The sequence below is a fragment of the Cavia porcellus genome, unplaced genomic scaffold, assembly GCF_034190915.1.
Source record: "Cavia porcellus strain 051 isolate PalLab524CR breed Dunkin Hartley unplaced genomic scaffold, mCavPor4.1 scaffold_9, whole genome shotgun sequence".
Lineage (NCBI taxonomy): Eukaryota > Metazoa > Chordata > Mammalia > Rodentia > Caviidae > Cavia > Cavia porcellus.
The window spans coordinates 63,102,859-63,123,160 of record NW_026947492.1 but is presented as its reverse complement, the minus strand read 5'-3'; the positions used below and the strand labels follow the sequence as shown (position 1 = coordinate 63,123,160).

At 42.8% G+C, this 20,302-nt stretch overlaps 1 protein-coding gene across 3 annotated transcripts in view; it reads left to right on the top strand.

Moving 5' to 3' along the window:
* Nucleotides 1–20,302, top strand: part of Rnf121 (ring finger protein 121) — an 80,870-nt gene that overhangs the window by 58,555 nt on the left and 2,013 nt on the right. For 2 of the 3 annotated variants that reach the window (XM_003463378.5, XM_063256580.1), the window contains exons 4-8: nt 1,472–1,626; nt 4,295–4,402; nt 7,860–7,980; nt 18,529–18,662; nt 19,289–19,390. In XM_003463378.5, coding sequence (XP_003463426.2) covers nt 1,472–1,626; nt 4,295–4,402; nt 7,860–7,980; nt 18,529–18,662; nt 19,289–19,390 — 620 coding nt within the window. The remainder of the gene's footprint in view (nt 1–1,471; nt 1,627–4,294; nt 4,403–7,859; nt 7,981–18,528; nt 18,663–19,288; nt 19,391–20,302) is intronic. The other variant, XM_063256581.1, reaches the window with a different exon arrangement.

Genomic DNA, 20,302 nt, shown 5'->3' with positions numbered 1-20,302 from the left:
CACGCCTGTTATCCCTGCACTCGGGAGGCTGAGTCAGAAGGATCGTAGAAAGTTCGAAACCAGCCAGAGCTACAAAGTGAACTCAAGGCCAGCCTGAACTGCATAAGAAACCCTGTCTCAAAAAGCCAAAAAAAAAATTTTTTTTGTTTTATGTTCTTTTATTTTGTTTGGTGACATCAAAAAGAAAATATTTTTATCTAACTTTTTTTTACATCTACTATTTATTTATGAAGAATGACATTTACCTAATGCTGGTGGTTGGGGGAGACACTGGAGAACAGAATACTTAGTTATTCCAAACTTCTATTATAGAATTAAATGATTATCTGCATCTGTAACATCTCAGCTATCAAATGTACAATAAGGTGCTGATGAGGGATAAGTAAAATAGGCACCCTTCAAAAAAAATGTGGCTGGATGTACTGACACATACCTCTAATCCCAGCACTTGGGAGGCTGAGGCAGGAGGATCACTGAGATTCGAGACCATCCTAGGCTACATAGTGAGTTCAAGCCCAGGCCAAATTACATAACAGGGCCTGTCTCAATTTAACACCAGAAAAAAAAAAAAAAAAGAAGAAGAAGAAGGAGGAGGAGGAGGAGGAATAGGAGGAGGAAGAAAGAAAGAAAAGTACTTCTCTTAGGGAACATTATTCCAGTTTATTCTTACTCTCCATTTACTTAATCTAATTTATTGAGGAACTATTATATGCCATATGTTTTCTGATGCAGAGGAAATGAATGAATGCAGCCAAGTTCTCATCTTCTAGGAGCTTATATTTATATAGACAATGAATTCAAAATCAGTCTCAGTCTGTTTTGGTGGGGTTTTGCTTTTTGTTTTGAGACAGGTTCTGCTGTGTAGTTCAGGCTGGCCTTACAATGTAGTCCATCCTATTCTCAAACTCTTGGCAGTCCTTCTGTCTCAACCTGGGATTACAGGTGTGTGCCGCCATGCCCAGCATTCAGCCTCATTCTGGATGAGCACTCTAATGATGGTAGAAAAAATGCTGTTGGAGCTTAGGAGGTCATGACTGAGTCTGACTGGGGCGGAGCCTAAGGGCTGCCTGTGTCTTGGATGTGATTCTGTCAGGCAGGAAGGGAGGTGAGGGGGATGTTTTACCCCAGAGGACAAGTGAACCTAATGGCATGGATAGTGGTAAGAGGTGGCCTGCTGCTGCTCCTGCTCCTGCTCCCTCCACTCTGTCTCTCCAGATGCAGGGTCTCCAGAGACCAGCAGGTTGTCCCAGGTAGCCAGGTAAGAGATAACAAGCTCAGATAGAAAGCAAAGAACATAGCCAAGAGGCAGTTGAGGGAGTTTCTAACTTTGATCACTCGTGGAGTTATCTTTATTCAGAATCAGAAATGTAGGGGAAGGTCACATGGAAATAGAAGCAGGAAACTTTCTGGACTTGTGGGTAGCATGCAGAGGGAGCCGGCAAGAGCTGAAGTGCTTGTGTTTGTGTTTCAGATGGTGACCCTCTTTCAGATGTGGGTTGTTCCCCTCTATTTCACAGTGAAGCTGCGCTGGTGGAGGTTCCTATTGATCTGGATCTTCTTCTCTGCTGTCACAGCCTTCGTCACCTTCCGAGCCACACGGAAACCTCTAGTACAGACAACCCCAAGGTGAGCATTCAGTCAGCAGGGAAGAGGCCACTCGCTTGAAGCTCGTGTGTTGGAGTGCATGGGAGGAAGGTGGGTTTAGATGGAAGAAACTATAGTTTTTGTCCTCCAATATTATTTGTTGTAGGGCCCCTCTCTCTGCAAGCAGATTGGGAGACCAGCTCCCCTGTTTACAGGTTAGAAACCCCAGATATTTCCTTACAATTCATGTAATAGTAAACATCAGGGTCTGTCTATATTAAAAGCAAAGTCAGTAAGCAGATCCTGATGATCATTGTAGTCTTATTTTAAGCGTTTTCTTCTGAGAATCTTACTCTGATCTCTAAATTAGATTTTTCCATTAATTTTCATAAGGCTCTGTAGTCTTCCGTCATAGAACTTACCACAGTTTATAACCAAATATTATTTCTGCCTCCTCCACTAACCTTAACTATGAGATCAGGAACCACATGTTTTTTTGCCACTCCATTTCCAGGCCTTGTCGCAGGTTCTGACACACAGTTGCCTATTCTTTGAATTCTGTCGAATGAATGAATCTCAGCAAATTTAGAATTTTCAAGTAAATAGTACTTCTTCCTTAGTTACAGAAAAACTTTTGCTTTTATAATTCTTTGTATTTTATCCAAATGTATTTCTCTCTAATCTTCCCAACAAGCTTGAGGGATCATTTAATGTGATTGACAGAAAAAAGGAGAGATTTTCTTTTTATTTGTTCATTGATTCAGTAAGCAGAACCTGCTTTGTGCTAGGCTGTGTGCTGAGCACTGGCAACATAGAGCTGGATAAGACATGGTCCCTTCCCTCAAGGAGTATGTGGTTTAATGGAGGAGATGGACCAGCAAGCACCTGGTGCAGTGCCATTGGTAAAAGTGGAAGAGGACCAGGTGTGCCTAGCAAAGGAGCAGCCAGCCTCCGAGCTGAGACCACCTGATCCAAAGTCTTCTAAGTTGCAAATTGTGCTGCTTATGTTCTGCTGCACTGCAAGCCTTTCACTGGCCTCTGAGTATCATCAGAAAGGGTGAAGCTGGTGATCCAGAAGTCTTGCTCTTTTATAGGCCCATTGTGGAAGATATAGGCTCTGGGCCCAAATGGATGTGGACTAAAACTCCTAACCCTATTACTTTTTCTTCTTCTTTTTCTTCTTTTTGTTACTAGGAATCGAATTCAGGACCTTGTGCTTGCCAAGAAGGCTCTGTGCCACTGAGCTATATCCCTTGCCCCCTATTTTCTTATTAGCTCTGTAATACCACTTTTCAGTAATATATCCCTAAAAAAGGGATAACTGCTTACCTCACATAGGGTGTTAGAAGAAAAATAAAACACATTAGAAATCACCAAGTATGGAACAGTGTAAGCTTCCAACTAAAATGATAAAAAATGTATCAATAATATGAAAGGTTTTTAAAATAATGACTGAAGTTTGTCAATGCTTTACAGCTTCAAAGCACTTTCATAAGCATCCTAGTTTGTTCGTGTAGCACTTAATGGGCATGTACCAGGTGAGAAACGGTAGCATGGTTTTCCCACTTTACAAGGAAATAAACTTGTCTCAAAAGACTTGGCTTACCTGAGGTTTCTCAGCAAAGAAAATCTCACTTAATCTAAATAAAGGACTGACCTACAATTGCATGTCCTTCCTAGTGTGTCTCTTCCTCCCGATCTGTGCAAAGTGGATAACAGAACCACAAGTCATCTTTCAGGGCGGCACTACAAACCCAAGGAGCTATCACTACTTGCTTAGCCATGGCAGGGAGGCGTAGGAACCTTGCACTTCCTTCCAGGGATGCATGTGGGTTGGCAGAACCCAGTCTGCTTTTAGGAACCAGGCAAACTTGTGCTGGTTATTTGAGCAATTTGATAAAGTGCTCATTAGCCTTTATCACAGATAGACTAGTTGCATCTGTTATCAGGGGCCTACACCTATAGCATTTACAAGGCTCTGGTTCACTGCACACCATGTTTATTACTTGAATGTTGTTGGCGTCACCCACTCAGATTCCACACTGCTCTTTACTGAGGGTTGGGGAACACTGCTTATCCTTCAGGAGCATGAATAACCCCACTCCACCCCTCTACTACCACCACCATCACTACCATGGCACAGATACATGTAATTCAGAAGTACTTTCTGAGTGCCTCCCTCCTCATTTCTCTAATGGAAAAACAAGCCATTTCAGAAGCACATTCATGCCATCTTTCATAATTGGCCAGGGGGTAGGAGCTGTAGTTGTACTAGCGAGGGCCATATACAAAAATCTGTAGCTAATTTCATCTCATTCATTGTCTCTTGAATTCTGTTTCCTGCTAAGGACAACTGCTCATTCCCACTTGTTCTTTTCTGAGGATTATTAGTTATTACTTCCTCAACCAGTTAATCTGAATTGAGGACATAGCTCTCTGAGGTCAGCAATGCCCTTTGTTTTGAGGCTAAAACTTTATAGAAATTTCTTTGTGGTCTAAGACCATGAAAATACAAAGCATTAATTCCTTGAAGGTGTTTCTGCAATTAGAGAAGTAAATAACTTGGGACAGTTTCTGAAATTGTTCAGCAAGTCCTGAGCACAGAGACTGATGTCCTCATTGATGTGGGAAAAAGGAATTCTGGTGGTCCAGCAGCCCCTGAGGCTAGAGTCTCCATGTCAGCTGAACTAACATTGTCTTCTTTCCCCAGGTTGGTTTATAAATGGTTCCTGCTAATATATAAAATCAGCTATGCTACTGGCATCGTTGGCTACATGGCTGTCATGTTTACGCTCTTTGGTCTTAATTTACTATTCAAGTGAGTACCCTTTGCTTTGTTTTGGGGACGTTTGGGGAGAAAGCCGGTTAAGAATGTACCTTTCTTCCTACCACAAATGAGTATTACCCAAGAGGATATGACAAGATAGAAGGTGTGGGCCCTGTGGGAGCTGAAGACGGCAAGCCCTGCCTGGTTTGTGCTGGCAGAAAGCAAGAACTGCTGGGTGTGACGACACGTACCTGTAATCTCAGCACTTGGGAGACTGGGGCAGCAGGGTCACGGGGTCAGCCTGAGCTACGTATTCAGACACTGTCTTTAAAAACATTAAAGAAGCGGGAGCTGGGGATATAGTCCTTAGCCTGCCTGGCAAGTGCAAGGTCCTGAGTTCCATGCCTTATATTAAAAAAAAAAAAAAAATTAAAGAAGGAAAAAAGCAAGGACTGATCGGCTATTTACAAACTTCAAGTTCCACGTTATTGGTTATATTTCAGTGGTAAAGTATAACCAAACTAAGCATCACAGTGATTATAACCAGTTTCTCATACTTCCACTATTGTAACAATTTTTCTTATCCATGTGAACTCTTTATTGCAATATTTACTTTGCCTCAGAAGCCTTATATTCAGTTAGACCATGAACTGGGAAGCCACTTCCTTTGGGCCAAATAAAGTTGTACTGGGACACAGTCATGCACTTGCATATTATCTGCAGCGGTTATCTGTATCAGCAACAGAAGTGAATGGTTGTGGCCATAGTGGGTCTCAAAACCTAAAAATATTGCTGCTTTTTACAGAAAAGGTTTGCTGACCCTTGAGATAGACGCTCAAACCGATATGATGATAGTTGGCTGGAGATCCCTTTAGGAAGATCAAAACAGGAACAGCAGGACAGTGTCCTCAGGGACTTCAGCATAGTCCTGGAGCTGAGTTGTGAGTAGATCACATCCACACTGTTGGGTGTGGGAGCCACCCTGGCCTGGGAGCTCTGTCCTCCCAGAAGACATCAGTTTCAGGATTGTCCCAGTTCAGATTCAGTGTGCCAGTCACAGGCCATGTTTAGTATAGGTGGCATTGCCTGCTGCCAGCTAACACACCACCGTTATCAGATTTCTAAGGAAATAGTTTTAGGGAGTTAACTTGTGAGGGCTTAAATCCTGCTCCATTGGCTGGGGCTTAGTTTGATTTCAGTGTAAGATACATGGCTGTGTTCCCAGGGATTCTGGCTGTTGCTTCACTTTGTCATAGGCCTTGTGAAAGAGCTCTGTCGGCTTGCGGGTCCTCTCACCTTTAATTGAGGCAGAAGCCAAGGAATCCTGAATTCAAAGACTGGGGGAATACAGTGAGTTAGGGGGTCAGAGGAGGATGGAGATGTACATTTCTAGTAATGAGTCCCAGCGTAGACAAGGCACTGAAGCTAAGGAGATTTAGGATTCAAGATCAAATTTTGAATGGGAAGGCCACTAACCCCTTCCTCAAATCTGCGGTCCTGTGGATAGTAGTAGTTATGAAATCAAAGGAATTTTAGGACAAGTGAAAATAATTGTTATTTTATATAGTGAGAGGAAAACTCATGGACTCTTTTTCTTCCAGTAGTAGTACAGGCTGAAAGAATAAACATACTCCACAGCCAGGTATGGTAGTGCATGTCTGTAATCCCAGCACGCTGGGAGATTGAGAGAAGAATATTGCAAGTTCAAACCCAAGCTGGGCAATTTAGTGAGACCCTGTCTCAAAATAAAAAATAAAAAGGGGGCCAAAGAGTTAGCTCAGAGGCTTAAGTGCCTGCCTGGCAAGCACGAGATGATGAGTTCGATCCCCAGTACCAAAATAAAATAAAATAAATGAAAAATAAAAAGGGCTGGGGCGTTGCTCATTAAAAAGGCCCTGGGTTTAATTCCTGGTTCTGCAAAAACACATACAAAGCAAATGAAAAAACAAGTTCTACAAAGGTTTAGAGGAAGTCATCTCTAGAGTTTAACACAGTAAAAGAAATAGAGGGCTGGGCAGGCATTCAAGACCAGCCTGAACTGTGCAGCAAGACCCTGTCTCAAAAAAGGTGAAAGAAAGAAGGATAAATGGTATTTTTAGGTATCTTCCTAACCTATGTGGTTAAAAAAATAAAAATCAAGATTCTGCATTTTGTTTCTATAACTTCTGTAACTTCAATTTCTTTTTACTTATCTAAACTGTTGAAAGAGGAAAACAGAATTGATAATCTTGACCAATTTTCTGCTACTGATCATGTTAATTGGTGTAAGATCAGTGGAATCAAGCATGGAGGCACAAGCCTGTAATCCTAATAATCTGAGAGACTGAAACAGGAGGCTCAGAAGTTCAAACTCAGCAATGTAACAGTTTAGGAAGACATTGGCTCAAAAAAAAAAAAAAAAAAAAAAGAAAAGAAAAGAAAAAGGTTGATGATGTAGCTTAGTGTGCAGTTCAGTCTCTAGTATCTCTTACACACAGAGTCACAAAAATGTCAGTAGGTTAAATACTATAAGACCAATAAGCAAATTTAGCTATCTAGGATGAATATAGTTGACAGCTTTAAGTGAAGATACATAATTCTTTGAACAGATATTGTAATTAAGGTATTTTTCCATAGCATTTATGGACTCAAGGTTTTAAATTTTTGGTCCTTGGAATAAGACTTTTATTCTTCTTAATAGACTTGGACCAAAATTTAATTTTGGTGACATTGTACAGAATATGTATGGATGCAAGTTAAATTTTTATGATAATCTGTTTGTAAATATTCGCTACTTTATTTTTTCTTCTAGACCTGTGTTTGGAAACCTTTTTCTATAAATATTTTAGGTTCTGTAGGACAGTAGACATAACTCTAGAATATCATGCAAGTGCTTATCTATCAAGATAGAAACTCCTGCCTTGCTCTGGCCTGGCCAAGTGGGGAACATACTTCCTGCCCGATGTCCATCAGTGGAAGCATTCTCACAAGTTGGGATCTAGTACGGGATATTTGGCCACTAGAATCATTTTCAGTCTTTGCTCCAGGGACATACAGACCCTAGCACGCTGTCTGTCCTTTTGGGAGAATCAGCCATTTCAACCTGGGCAGCCGGTTTAAGGTGAGGCAACTCAGTAAGTTGTCAGCTTCTAGATGGAAATCCCCCTCCTTGATGGCCAACAGTTGTCAACAGCAGAGTTGCTAGCGCATAGGTTATAATGAACTGAGCTCCCTGGGCAGCTGCAAGGCGTGGCTGCCAGTCATGGGTGGTGGAAGCCCTGAGCAGTGTAGGGCAAAGGACAGAAGGGGAGATAACTCCAGTTGGGTCTTTGCAGCTCACAGCACTAGCTCCCTCTAGAGATGTCTGTGGCCACATACAATTAGGCAACAGACTGATCTGATCATGATTCATCAGCGCTCACTAGCTCTTGGGTCTTCCATGTTAGGCTCTGCCTTGTGTGTCCCAAAGTAGTATTCCAGCAGTCGTGTTTCAGGGCAGGCCTTACTGGCCGTGCTGCTTCCCTTACAGGATTAAACCAGAAGATGCCATGGACTTTGGTATTTCTCTCCTCTTCTGTGGCCTCTACTATGGAGTTCTTGAGCGAGACTTTGCAGAAATGTGTGCAGACTACATGGCGTCTACAATAGGGGTGAGTTGACTTGGGGTCTTACTACTCTCTCCTGCCATCTCTAGTGTTCAGACTAACATCGCTTGATGGAAGGACACGGCACTAAGAAATGAGATAAGCTATGTAAAGTCTTTTAAGGTGTGGTGGTATGCATGATGGTTCCTTCCTTAAAACTCAGAAAGCCAGGTCTCAGATGTAGCCTGGAATTTTTAACTTCAGAGCCATTATAGGAAACAACCACTTTACTCAGCAGGGAGTTGATGATCATTAGCAGATGCATTTTGTCTGTGTGTGTGGTGCTGAAGCAAATAGTTTTTAAGTGCCGACTTTGTGCCTAGGCACTGCGCTATGTGCTGGATTTAAATATAAAATAAATGTAGTCTTTGCTCAAATAAAGTTTACTCTGTAGTGAGAAAGATGAGTATTAAAGTAGCACACACATGAGTACAATGATAGCTTTAATCAGTATTATGAAGAAAGTATTTGTGACGCTGGGGCCAGGGATTTAGCTTAGCGGCGTAAGCGCCTGCTTGGCAAGTACGAGGTCATAAGTTTGATCCCCAGTACCAAAAAAAAAAATATTTGTGATGGTAGGCCCTAACATAACAGTAACACATTCAACCTTGTCTCAGGGCCCAAAAGATAGGTTCCTTAAAGAAATGATTATTGATTTGACTTAGATAATGATTGAAATTAAGTGCATGAAGTGAAAAGTGTAGCACTTCGAGATAATTGCGTGCCTGAAAATCTTGTATGGAGGAACTAAGGCTAGTATGGTTGTGTAGCTGAGCTTGCAGTAGAAAGGTCTAGAGAAATAAAGGCTAGACAAGAAAAAAGCTTCTGGGCCAAATGATTTTAATTTTTACACTAAAAACAAGCCAGGTGTGGTGGCACATGGCTATGATCTCAGCACTCAGGAGGCTGAGACAGAATCACCACAAGTTCAAGGCGAGCCTAAATTACATAGTGAGATGCTATCTCAAAAAACAAAACAAAACAAAAAAACCCCGAAGTGTCATGGGACAGTTTGGGTATGACTGGAGTGTATCCACCAAGGGTGTATGTGTTGGAAGTTTGGTCCTCTATGTGGTGGCGTTGAGGTGGTGGGGCCTTTTGGGAGGTCATCAGGTCACTGGGAGGAGTTTAGATAGCTCTCCTGGTACTCTGAGTTAGTTCTTCAAGATTGAGCTGTTGTAACAGGTTCTCAGGCTTCTGTCCAGATGCGATCCCTTCCTCCTATATGCAGTTTCACCATTGTGGTGTCCTCTGCCATGGCGTGACACAGTTAAAGGGTCCCTTGTCAGAGCCAAGTTCTGTTTGGACTTTCAGCTTCCAAAACTAGGGGACAAAGCCTTTCTTCGTAAGAGTCCAGCCTTAAGTATTGTGATACAAAAATAAGCCGATACAACAGCCTATTGATTCCTTTTTGAATGACTATTTTATATTTTACTCATTCCACTATCTCACCCACTTGTATAGATTTAACCAGCTCATTCTCCAGAAGAGATTTCCAGAGCCTGGAGTGTTTTATTATTCATTTCATGCTTGGCAACAGCCCTTCACTAAGATGCTTCTGTGACATAACGAGCTTTTCAAAGCAGCTCTTGCTGGTGTTCTCTTCTTTACCCTCTAGACACTACAGGTCTCATTTTTTATCCTCATTTTGTTTTTATAGGACCAATTATTTGATTTTATGAGATTTTTGCCAGCTTTATCTCAAGATTATTATCAGCTACCAATGTAACCTCAGTTTATCACTGATAAACAATCTGCAAAATTCTCATCTTTTCAGTCAGATTGGTTCTGAGCTTAGAGTTTCCATATGTTAGCTTCTCCTTCAAGAGATAAAATAAGTACACTGGACCCCTCCAAATGGGATTTGAGCTGGGAATTCTTGCCATGCTTTTTTGGGGGAGAAGGAGGTACTGAGGATTGAACCCCAGGGTCTTCGTGCAGAGCTGCAATTCCCAGGTCTTTTTATTTTATTATTTATTTATTTATATTTTGAGACAGGGTCTCACTATGTAGTCCAAACGAGTCTTGAACTTGCGTTAGCCCAGACTGGCCTCAAACTCAGCGATCCTCCTGCCTCAGCCTGTTAAGGGCTGGGATTATAGGGATGTACCACAACGCCTGGCTGTCCTCAGACCTTTTAAAATTTTTAATAGAAAGTTTCCCAGGCTGGGCTAAAAGTCTTGATCTTCCTGCCTCACCTCCCAGAGGTTACCGGATGGCGGGGTGGGGGTACCATGCTCTTAGGAAAAATTATTAAATGCTTCATGATTAAGAGTGATAATCCCTAATAGTTGTAATTGTTAAGCTCCTAATAATAGTAAATTCCAGCCTCACCAAAAGACCTAGTAGAAGAATTTCTTGAGATGAAGGGTACCTCCAATCTTTGTTATTGATCCTTCATTTTCTCCTTCCGTTATGGAATCTCACTGGTCTCCCCACCACTCTGTTCTCTCCATGCTAATTCATTAGTATTCTGGCCCATGGATGAAAAGGATCTGTCACACTGGCTCTGTTGAAGGGTTGGGGATGATAACAGGAAAAGGAACTATCAGGCTGAGTTAACAGACCTTACCAGACTGCCTACTTTCCTGTCCTTCCAGACCCCACAGTCTTTTAGTCTCCCTCTTAGTAACCAACACCTAGAATCTCTGTCTAGGTAACTGCTCTCCCGAAAGTCTCCCTGGAGCTTGTATTCCTGCCAGAAATCACACCCCTCCCCACTTCTCAGGCCAGCCTTCTGAGCAAGACCTGCTGTTTTATATGAGGACCTGCCTCTTCGATAATGTGCACTGAAAATTATGCAGATGAGGAGCCACTCATTTATCCAAAGGGGTGCAACCTTTCTGACCCTGACTCTAGACCACTAGTATGCTGCTTCCCCAGGCGTATCACTGAGGAGCAGGTAGTATCCTAAGAAGATTAGGATGGCTTGTGATGTTATTGGATGACTCACCAGGAATTAATTCACACTCATTATTTACTACAGCAAATAACTTAGGCTTTTCAAGTAACATCCTATCTTCTAAAGCTTGGATACCAGCAGTCAGAGAAGCAAGGATGTGGAAGAGGGGGCTCCGTCATGGGGGAGAGGGATGGATTACACTGTTTTTCCAATCTTGAAAAGTCCAATGTTTTTTTACTTATGTGAAGTCTGGTCAAATAGGCCTTACTCTATTCAGAAACACCTCAGCTCCCAAGCCATAAAAACTGTGTGTCAGTAAATATTGCCATTCTTGAAACCAGAATCTGATCAGTGCTTTAATGAATCCAGGAAAACCCAGCCTTCATTCATTCAGTTTCCTGTTGGAGCGGTGGTTATTTTTCAGTCCTGTTACCTTGCACAGTATGCTCAGGTGTAGCCTTTCCTAGTCCTAGCATTGCTTATTTCTTGGAGCACTCCTAGTCCCTGGCTTGTCGTGGTTTTTCATTTGGTTTTGTATTTTGGTTTTGGGGTTTTTTGGGCTTATCGTACTGGAGGCCCACAGGCATGCGGTATAGGCACTCATACTGAGTTACGTCCCCAGACCCTTTTGGTTTTTGCCGAGGCTGGCCTCAGCCTTGTAACCCTCATGCCTTAGCCTACCGAATAGCTGGAATTACAATGTGCTTAAAAATGGTTAAAATGGTAAATATGTAGTTATATGCTTCAGTGACATTAGGTATATTTATATTATTCTGTAGCTATCAGTGCCTTTATCCTCCAAAACTCTTATTAATCTGGCAAAATTGAAACTATCAGCACTAACTCCCCACCCCCCAGCCTGTCCTCTATCATTCTACTTTCTGTCCCTATGAAATTTCCTTTTTTTTCTTATTTCTTATTTGTTTATTGGTTTGGTTTGATTTGGTTTGGTTTGGTTTTTTGAGACAGAGGCTCACCGTGTAGTCCAGGCTGTTCTTGAGCTCACTGTGTAGCCCAGGTGGCCTCAAACCTATAGCACTCCTCCTGCCTCAGCCTCCTGAGTGCTATGATGTGGCATGTACCACTACACCTGGCTTGAAACGCACTTTTCTAGCATCTCATGTGAGCGGAATTATATAGCATTAGGCCATTTTTGGTTGGTTTATTTCAGTTGGCACAGTGTCTTCGAGGTTGATCCATGTTATATAATGTATCAGAATTTCCTTCCGTTTTAGGGACTGATCCCATTGTATGTGCACGTCGTATTTTCAGTCCTCATCATTTTTCATAGACTCACACATTCTAAGATCACAGCTCCTGTCTCAGAGTCATAGTTGATTTTTTTTTTAACTGTTCCCCCAACCAGACCTCAGTCAGGGTTGGAGACTAGATCTGGTTTATTTGTTGGCCTTCAGCATGCCTTTGAGAGAGGTTTGACTTAAAGAGAGCCTTGTGATTAATTCATTTTGGGATTTCTAGAAATGAAACTGTGATTTTATGATTGTATTAATAAGCATTCTCAATTCCTTTTTACTATTCCACATTACCCTATTTAGTTAGGTGGTTCTGTTTTGCCTCACATGGTGAAGTGAGTTACCAGAATAGCTCTCTGTAGATTGAATCAGGCCCTTTGATGGAGACTGGTCACTGTGAGATCATAAGCTTGTGACAGTCAGTGTAGTTCCTATTCATACCATAAGTCATGCTGGGGTGAAGGTTAAGGGTTATGAAATAACCTCTTTTCTGGGAGACTTTTTTATGGGGGAAAAGAAGAAGGGACTTGCCTGGGTAAAGAGTAGGAAAGATAGTTTAGGTTTGAGCTCTGAGGAAGCATCTCAGCCATTCATTTGTGCATCGTGCCAGACCGTCCCTGGGAAGGCAGGGGAGTAGACACTTCCTGGGCTCACACTTGCCTCTTGTGAGCAGGTCACCACGACCTTGGTTTTCCTCCTGGGTCCTCAGAGGCAGCAGGTAACATCAGGACAGCATTAGCTGGTTACTCATCTTCACTACTTGTTTTTTGGTACCAGGGATCGAACTCACGGCATTACACTTGCCAGGCAGGAGCTTGTGCTGCTGAGCTACATCCCTGGCCCCTCATCTTCACTACTTGAAGCAATAGAAAGAGCTAGGAGTTTGGAGTCAGACAGACCTTGTTTCAAATTCTACCCTACTTTTAATTAGCTGTGTAATCTTAAGCAATTTTATCTCTCTGATCTCTACTGGGCTTTTCCCATTAATGCTTTAAACATTGTTTTTTTTTTAAAGACCTTTTCTTTTTATTTTTTCTTTTTTATTTTTTTGTCTTTTTCGTTTTTATTGGTCCCAGGGATTGAACTCACGACTGCCTGCTTGCAAGGCAGGCGCTTATGCCACTGAGCTAAATCCCCAGCCCCAAGACCTTTTTCTTGACCTACCTTTTCTTCTGGTTACTATTCCCATATCCTGTCATCATTCACAGCTAAATTTCCAGAAAATTCCTGTCTCGTTTTTAGTCACCTTCTATTCACTCCTTCACCCATTCTAATCTGGCCTTTGTTTACCTTGTTACTGGATGAGTTTTACTCCAGTCTTTAGTGATTCTGACACTAATTCTGGCAGATTTTTCAACAGTTCTCAGCAAAGTTGAGTCAACTGCTTCTTCCTTAAGATGCTGGGTTGCCGGGGCTGCGCTTGAACATGAAGTCCTCTTGCCTCAGCCTCCTAGAGTGCTCAGGTTACAGGCATGTTCCACCATCACTCCTTGGTTAAATACTTATTTTAAATGTTAGTCCTTTTTAGAAAGACAGCCTCTTTAATAAATGGTGCTCGAAAAACTGCCTCTACAAATGCTGAAGATTAAAGTGGACTCTTATTTTTCACCATGCACTAAGCTAAAATCAGAATGGATCAAAAATCTTAATATTCAAACAAAAACGTTAAATGTGCTGGATGATAGCATAGGTAGAACTCTTGAAGACATTGGTGCAGGCAAAGACTTTATGAAAAAAAACCCTCATCGCACAGAACTATCACAAAGAATCAACAACTGGGATCTTCCCCTATTGAAAAGCTTTTGCTCAGCAAGAGAAACCACCAACAGAAGAGATAATCCATAATATGGGAGAAAATGTTTGCCAGCTGAACCTCAGACAAAGAATTACTATTGAGGACATATAAAGAACTTAAAAAAAAAAAATCAGTCTTCCCTGATTTAAAAACCCAATCCAAAATTGAGCATCTGAGATGAACACACACTTCTCAGATGAAGAAAAACAAACAGCAAAGAAATATGTGAAAAATATTCAACATTACTGATCACTCATGAGATGCAAATTAAAACAGCACTGAGATTTTACCTCACCCCAGAAAAATGGCTAACATCAAGAAATCAACCAGTAACAAATACTGGAGGAGCTGTGGGGAAAAGGAGCCCTTCTCCACTGTTTGTGAGAATATAGACTGTTGCAAACACTGGAAATCAGTGTGGAGTTTCCTCAAAAAACTAAGACTAAAGGTCTCATTTGACCCAGCAGTTCCCCTTCTGGGTATCTTCCCAAAAGAATTAAAAAATGTCATACCCAAGTGATATATGTGCACCCATGTTTATAATGGCATAATTTGTAATAGCCAGACCTTGGAAACAACCTAAATCCATTAACAGGAATGGATAAAAAAGATGTGGTATTTTTATATAATGGAGTACTATTCATCTGTAAAGAAGAATAAACTAGAGATTTTTATAGGTAAATGGATACAACTTGAGACCATACTCATAAGTGAAATTAATAAGACACACGTGTAAACATTGTATTGTCTCACTAGTGTGAGAAGCTGAAACAACATTGTGTGTGTGTGTATATAAAAACTAGTTAAGATAGTTAAAAATAATGTTAATCCCTTCTGGCTGTAGGATCTATAAGGGTAGAGACTGGCCTGTTTTTCCAGTATTATATCCTAAGAACTTAAGTCCAGTGACCAGCACTTTATAAATGTTCAATAAATTTTAGTGAAAGAGTTTAAAAGGTTTGTATAAGTCACCAAGATAGTAAATTACAGACGGTTGAAATTAGATCTAATTCTGATTTACCATGTAGACACTTGAGCCCTTTCTACTGAAGGATCAGGCTCTTGATTTAAAAGAAGTCTGTCTCCCTTTACTTTGCCCAATTTGACCTCAGTGTCTCTTGATTCATGGCTTCCTATGTGGTTTCTGTGACCTTGGGGTTGCAGGGGACTCACTAACCTGCCAGGCTGAGCGGGTGATCTTGTGGGCTTTAACCCTGCCTGCCTGCCTGTTGTCACACTGGCCTTGGGGGTTGAGGGAGCCATGTTCTGGAAACCAGAGTCCTAACAGACATTTTCATTGCGTCATCCAAGTCCCCTCTGATCTTGCACCCTTTGTCCCACCGTCCTAGGGGCAGCACTCGGGCACGAATGGAGGCAAAGCCGTTTCTCAGAGCTCCAGCCCAGCTCCTAAGTTGAGGTGATCCCAGTCTTTTCACTGCTGGTGCCGTGGGCCAGAGTGAGACCCCCTGCTCCTGTGCTTCACGATTATCCAGGGAGCTGACCCTGACCCTGACCCTGACCCTTCCGTCTGTTCAGCTGATACACCTAGGAACCCTAAGCCGCGACCCAGTCCAGAAAAGCCATCCTTGAACCTTTCTCTCCCTGCCCCATGTACTCATTCATTCACCCAGGAAGTGCGGGCAAGTGCATCTGCAAGCAGACACATGCTGAGCGCCTGTCACATTCCTGGGCCAAGAGAGGCTCTTTTCTCAGGAGTCACAACTTCCATTCTTAGGTGATGGTAGTGAGAGTTTCCTGGGGGTAAATCAGCTCTGTCACCTAGCTGTCCAGAGGACCAAGGACAAGGCCTCAGGTCTGTTGAACTCTGTAATGATGGGTCCCGCAAGGCTGCCATGCTAAGATTGTAGTTTAGGAGAGGTCCTGCACAGGTCTGGGCCCTACCTTCTGACTCTAGCTGTCTTTTTCAATAGCCTTTTGCACTTTTGAAAAACAAATCAGAACCTTATAGCTAACTGGCTTTCAGGGAACAGAGTGGCTGATTTCTGCAGCTTCAGCAAATGTTCATGGGGAGCTTTGGCCAGTGGGCTGGTGGTGGCACTCAGAGTCTGGGTTCTTTCCTTTTCTGGGCTTTGGTTTTCCCAGTGAGAGTGCTGTCATATAAGTGAGCTCACCTTGAGGTCCTTTCAGTTTTTTAAGCAGGTAAAGGCAGAGAGCTCTATTTGTGGAATTTCAGGCCAATGTGAAATCTCTGCTTTTTACTCTTGATGACTCTGGGAATCAGGCATGAATTTTTGTTTCTGTGTGTGGCCTCAAACTTGCAATGCTTGTATTCAACCCCTGTGCGCTGGGATTACAGGCACGCACTGCCATGCCCGACTTGTTTCTGTTCCTGCTTGTTTTTTAAGAAGGGTAAGGCAGACTTTATTCAAGAGGGGCCATGGCAACAGGGTCTTGCAGTAGAGGAGTGAGATCAGACTCCACACCCTGGGTGGCATTCTGATGGCTGAGAAGCCACTCCTCGGAGGGCAGCTTGGTGGGAGGAGGGGAGGTCCTGGCAGGTACAGCTTCATCTGCTCTGAGGCTCTCAGTTTTACTCTCCTACTCCTAGTCTCGAGTGTGAGTGCTTCCTTCCTGCGCTGCTGTCCCCAGTTGTGAACCAAGTTCAGCTTTAGCTTTTTTAAAGAAGGGTTTTGCTTAGAAATAAAACAAGAAGTCACCCCCCCCACACACACACATACAGTAAACCCAAATTAAGAAAATGTAAAAGGACTAAATATAAGTAGTCTACCTTGCAGGTACAGGAAAACTGTAAGGTGCAGGAGGCTTTTAAAAATTCATTATAAGTTGGATATGGTAGCACGCCCCTGTAATCCCAGCATTCAGGACGCTAAGGCAAGAGAAGTTTTGCACGTTTGAGACTAGCCTGGGCTACATAGCGAGTTCAAGGTCAAACTGAACTACACAGCAATTCTTATGTAAAAGAAAAAAAATTGTAGCTGGGCATGGTGGCACATGCCTGTAATCCCAGTATCTGGGAGATTGAAGCAGGAGGATTACAGATTTGAAGCCAGCCTGGGCTACATAGTGAGTTCAAGGCCAGATCATAGCAAGACCCTATCTCAAAAAAAAAAAAAAAAAGAACACTAGTGTAACAATTCTGACATAGTTCTTGCTGATCTTCTCTTTATACAGCTTTGGCCTCATCTTTACGCATCTCTTAATTTTCTACTCTACTCTTAATATTTAATTTTGTTTGTTTGCTTTTTTTTATTTTAAAGGAAATACAAACAAAATGGAACCAGACAAAACAGAACAATATTGGATTTCAAAAAAAGACAAGAAAAGCCCCTATAGTTGCTATATTGCATACTGTTATCTTTAAATAGATGCTCAGACTGCCAGCTTTAGGCCTGCAAAGTCAATCAAGCAATACAAACATCAAGTTGTTTATTTCAGTAGCTATCATCTCAGCCTGTGTTCCTCCCAGTCAGCATGTTGCTTGGTGTGTGTGTTGGGGGGGTGGGGGGGATCAGCTCTTTTTTGTCTCCCAGTCTGTGCACCAGCTGGCTTGGAGAAGGCAGGGGGAGTTGGCTTCTGGGTTCTTTCTCCTCCTGGCCTACGTGGCTGCCTCTGGCTCACAGAAGGGGATTGGCTTCTTGGTCACTTACTTTGTTTTTGTAGTGCTAGTTATTAAACCCAGCACCTTGCTTCTTCTGGTCCTTCATTGTTTTCAGTACTGGGCCTGGTTCATAGTAGACAAGCACTCTACCTACCCCTTTACTGTTAGCATTGGCATTTACGTATCTGTTTAGTTCTCGTTTTCACATCTTTTTGATATAACCTAAGAATGGAATTCTAGGTATAAACCTGGGATATGATAATTCTGTAAAACCCTCTTTTTCTTTAATTATAAATAATGGTTAAATGAATGTGTTTACAGAAACCATTTTTGACATTTCTATTTATTTTTTAAAATTCTTTGCAGTGAAATTAATGGGCTATAAAGGGTGTGGCAGTTTGAGACATCCTGGCAAATGTTATCCAAAAGGGTTGAACTTCCCAGCAGTTGGGGGGCTGAGGCAGGAGGAATGTTGTGAGTTCGAGACCATCCTGAGCTACAAAGTGAGCTCAAGGCCAGCCTGAACTGCATAGCAAGACCCTGTCTCAAAAAGACAAAAAACAAAAAGAACCCAAAAAATAAGACTTCCTCTGCTTCCTCCACAAGTGCTTGAAAATGCCCTTGTCACCAGACCAACATCACTGTTAGTTTTTCACTGTTTTAAATGTTCTGGAGAATGATATTGTCCACATCTGATGGAAACGTACATAGTTTGGCCACAGAATGGCTTGTATGGGAAAGCTCCTAAATATTGGTTCCAAGGAGTTCTGCTTTCCTTTCCTTTTGCACATGGGCTGATGCAACCTGGCTTCAGATCCCGTTACATCTAACTTCCCAACTTGTCTCTGTCTGCCCCTTTCTCCCTGTTTACCCAGTAAAGATGAATTTTACTGGTCTTACAAAAGATGTCCTCTAACTCCCCCTGCCACTGTGTGTCCTCCACAAGACTCCAGGCCTCTCTGATGCCTCCCCACTTGAGCAGTTCTCACAGCTTTTCTTGTGTTTTGCTTCTGTTCTCCCCCAGTTCTACAGTGAGTCAGGCATGCCTACCAAGCACCTTTCCGACAGCGTGTGTGCCGTGTGCGGACAGCAGATCCTTGTGGACGTCAGTGAAGAGGGCATCATTGAGAACACGTACAGGCTGTCCTGCAATCATGTGTATCCTGCTTCCAGCACCTTGGCCACGTCCCTCCTGCAGACACCTCTGATCAAGGAGGGGTAGGGTTGGTTGTGACCCTAGACATGCCATCCAGACCTTTGAGTGAAAGAGAGCCACATGAAAATGGAAGGTGCAGCCTTCTGCACCTGTCCTCACAGCACAAGCCCTCTTGTGTAAATAGTGGTCATAAATCGCCTCGGTCAAAGAGAACTGGAGGCTGCAGCTGGCACGGCTGTGCTACCTGACCAAAAGTGGATGTCACAGGGGAAAAGGGTTCTTTAGTGGATTCCCTCAATTGAGATTCAAATCCCCTATTCTGAGCAGTGCTTCTATAATTTATCATGTATTTACTCAGATCCCATTCCAGGCCTGTGTCGGGAGAGCCAAGTGTTAACTCCATTTTGCCCTGTTAACAAATCATTATCCTCACTTCACAGGTGAAGAAACAGGTTCTGAGTAAAGAGATTTGCCCAAAATTACAAGGTTGATAAGAAATGAAGCCAGGATTTGAACCTCTCTCCAGAGCTGCCCCACATGTACCTTGCAAATCAGCATGGGGGTGGAGCTGTACCCTTGCTTCCCGTTATTTCCCTTGATGCCATTTCCCTTGACGCATGGTGCTCAGATTCCACGAATTCTGTATCCGTGGCTGGTGCATTGTGGGGAAGAAGCAGACATGTCCCTACTGCAAAGAGAAAGTAGACCTGAAGAGGATGTTCAGCAATCCGTATCCTTGGTCTAAGTCATTGTTTGGAGTGGGTGGTGGGAAAAAACTGGCCAGGGAGACTCTGTGTCTGGGGCTTTCAGGGCCCTCTCACTCCCAACATGTAACATGTCTTACATTTAGTTTGGCTTCTGTTCTAGGGAAGTTACTGTGTGACATGGTGAGGACTACCAGCTCAACTTCCTGTCCTAAATTGATAGGAATAGCAGCTACCGCTTACTATTTACTTACTGCTTGTGGCTGGCACTGTGCTAAGCACTTCACTTACAGTAGCTCATTTGATTCCCTTTAGGATGTGGATAATACCTTTGCTTTATAGATGAAACAGTTTAGAGTTTGGGAAGCTTATTTAAGGTTACTTAACTAATGGGTGCTATGTTACCCATGACATGCAGCAAGAGATCAGCTCTGCATGAGCAGAGCCTGTAAGGCATAGGCAGAGATGAGAGACCCCTGCTCCATCCACTTTCAAGTGCAGAACTATGCTCCTCTGGGCACCACTTCCTGCCCAGCCAGCCCGCACCATTCCCTTCGTCCTCATACCTGACTGTTAGAAAGTGCCCAGCCACTTCTCTGGCCCCGCCTTCACTTTCTGTGAGCTCCAGGACCCAGTGTTCCCCCTGTCTGCTTTTCAAGCTGCACAATTCTTTTTTCTCTGTACACTAGCTGGGCTGTACAGGAGACATTGTGTTCCCAGTACTCTCCCACATCCCCAAAGAGGACATTCTGGCTTCTGCTCTTTCAGATTTCCCGCTTCATTCATTCCTTTAGGGCTTGATTCAAGGACAATTGTAATTCTGTGGCCAAGCTGAGACTTGGGCTTCAGTTAGCTCTCAGAGAACTGGGCCAGGCTGATCTTTTAGATGCCCTGGAAGGGTCACCCAAGTTTTGGGGGCTTGTCCCTGTGCTTTCCTC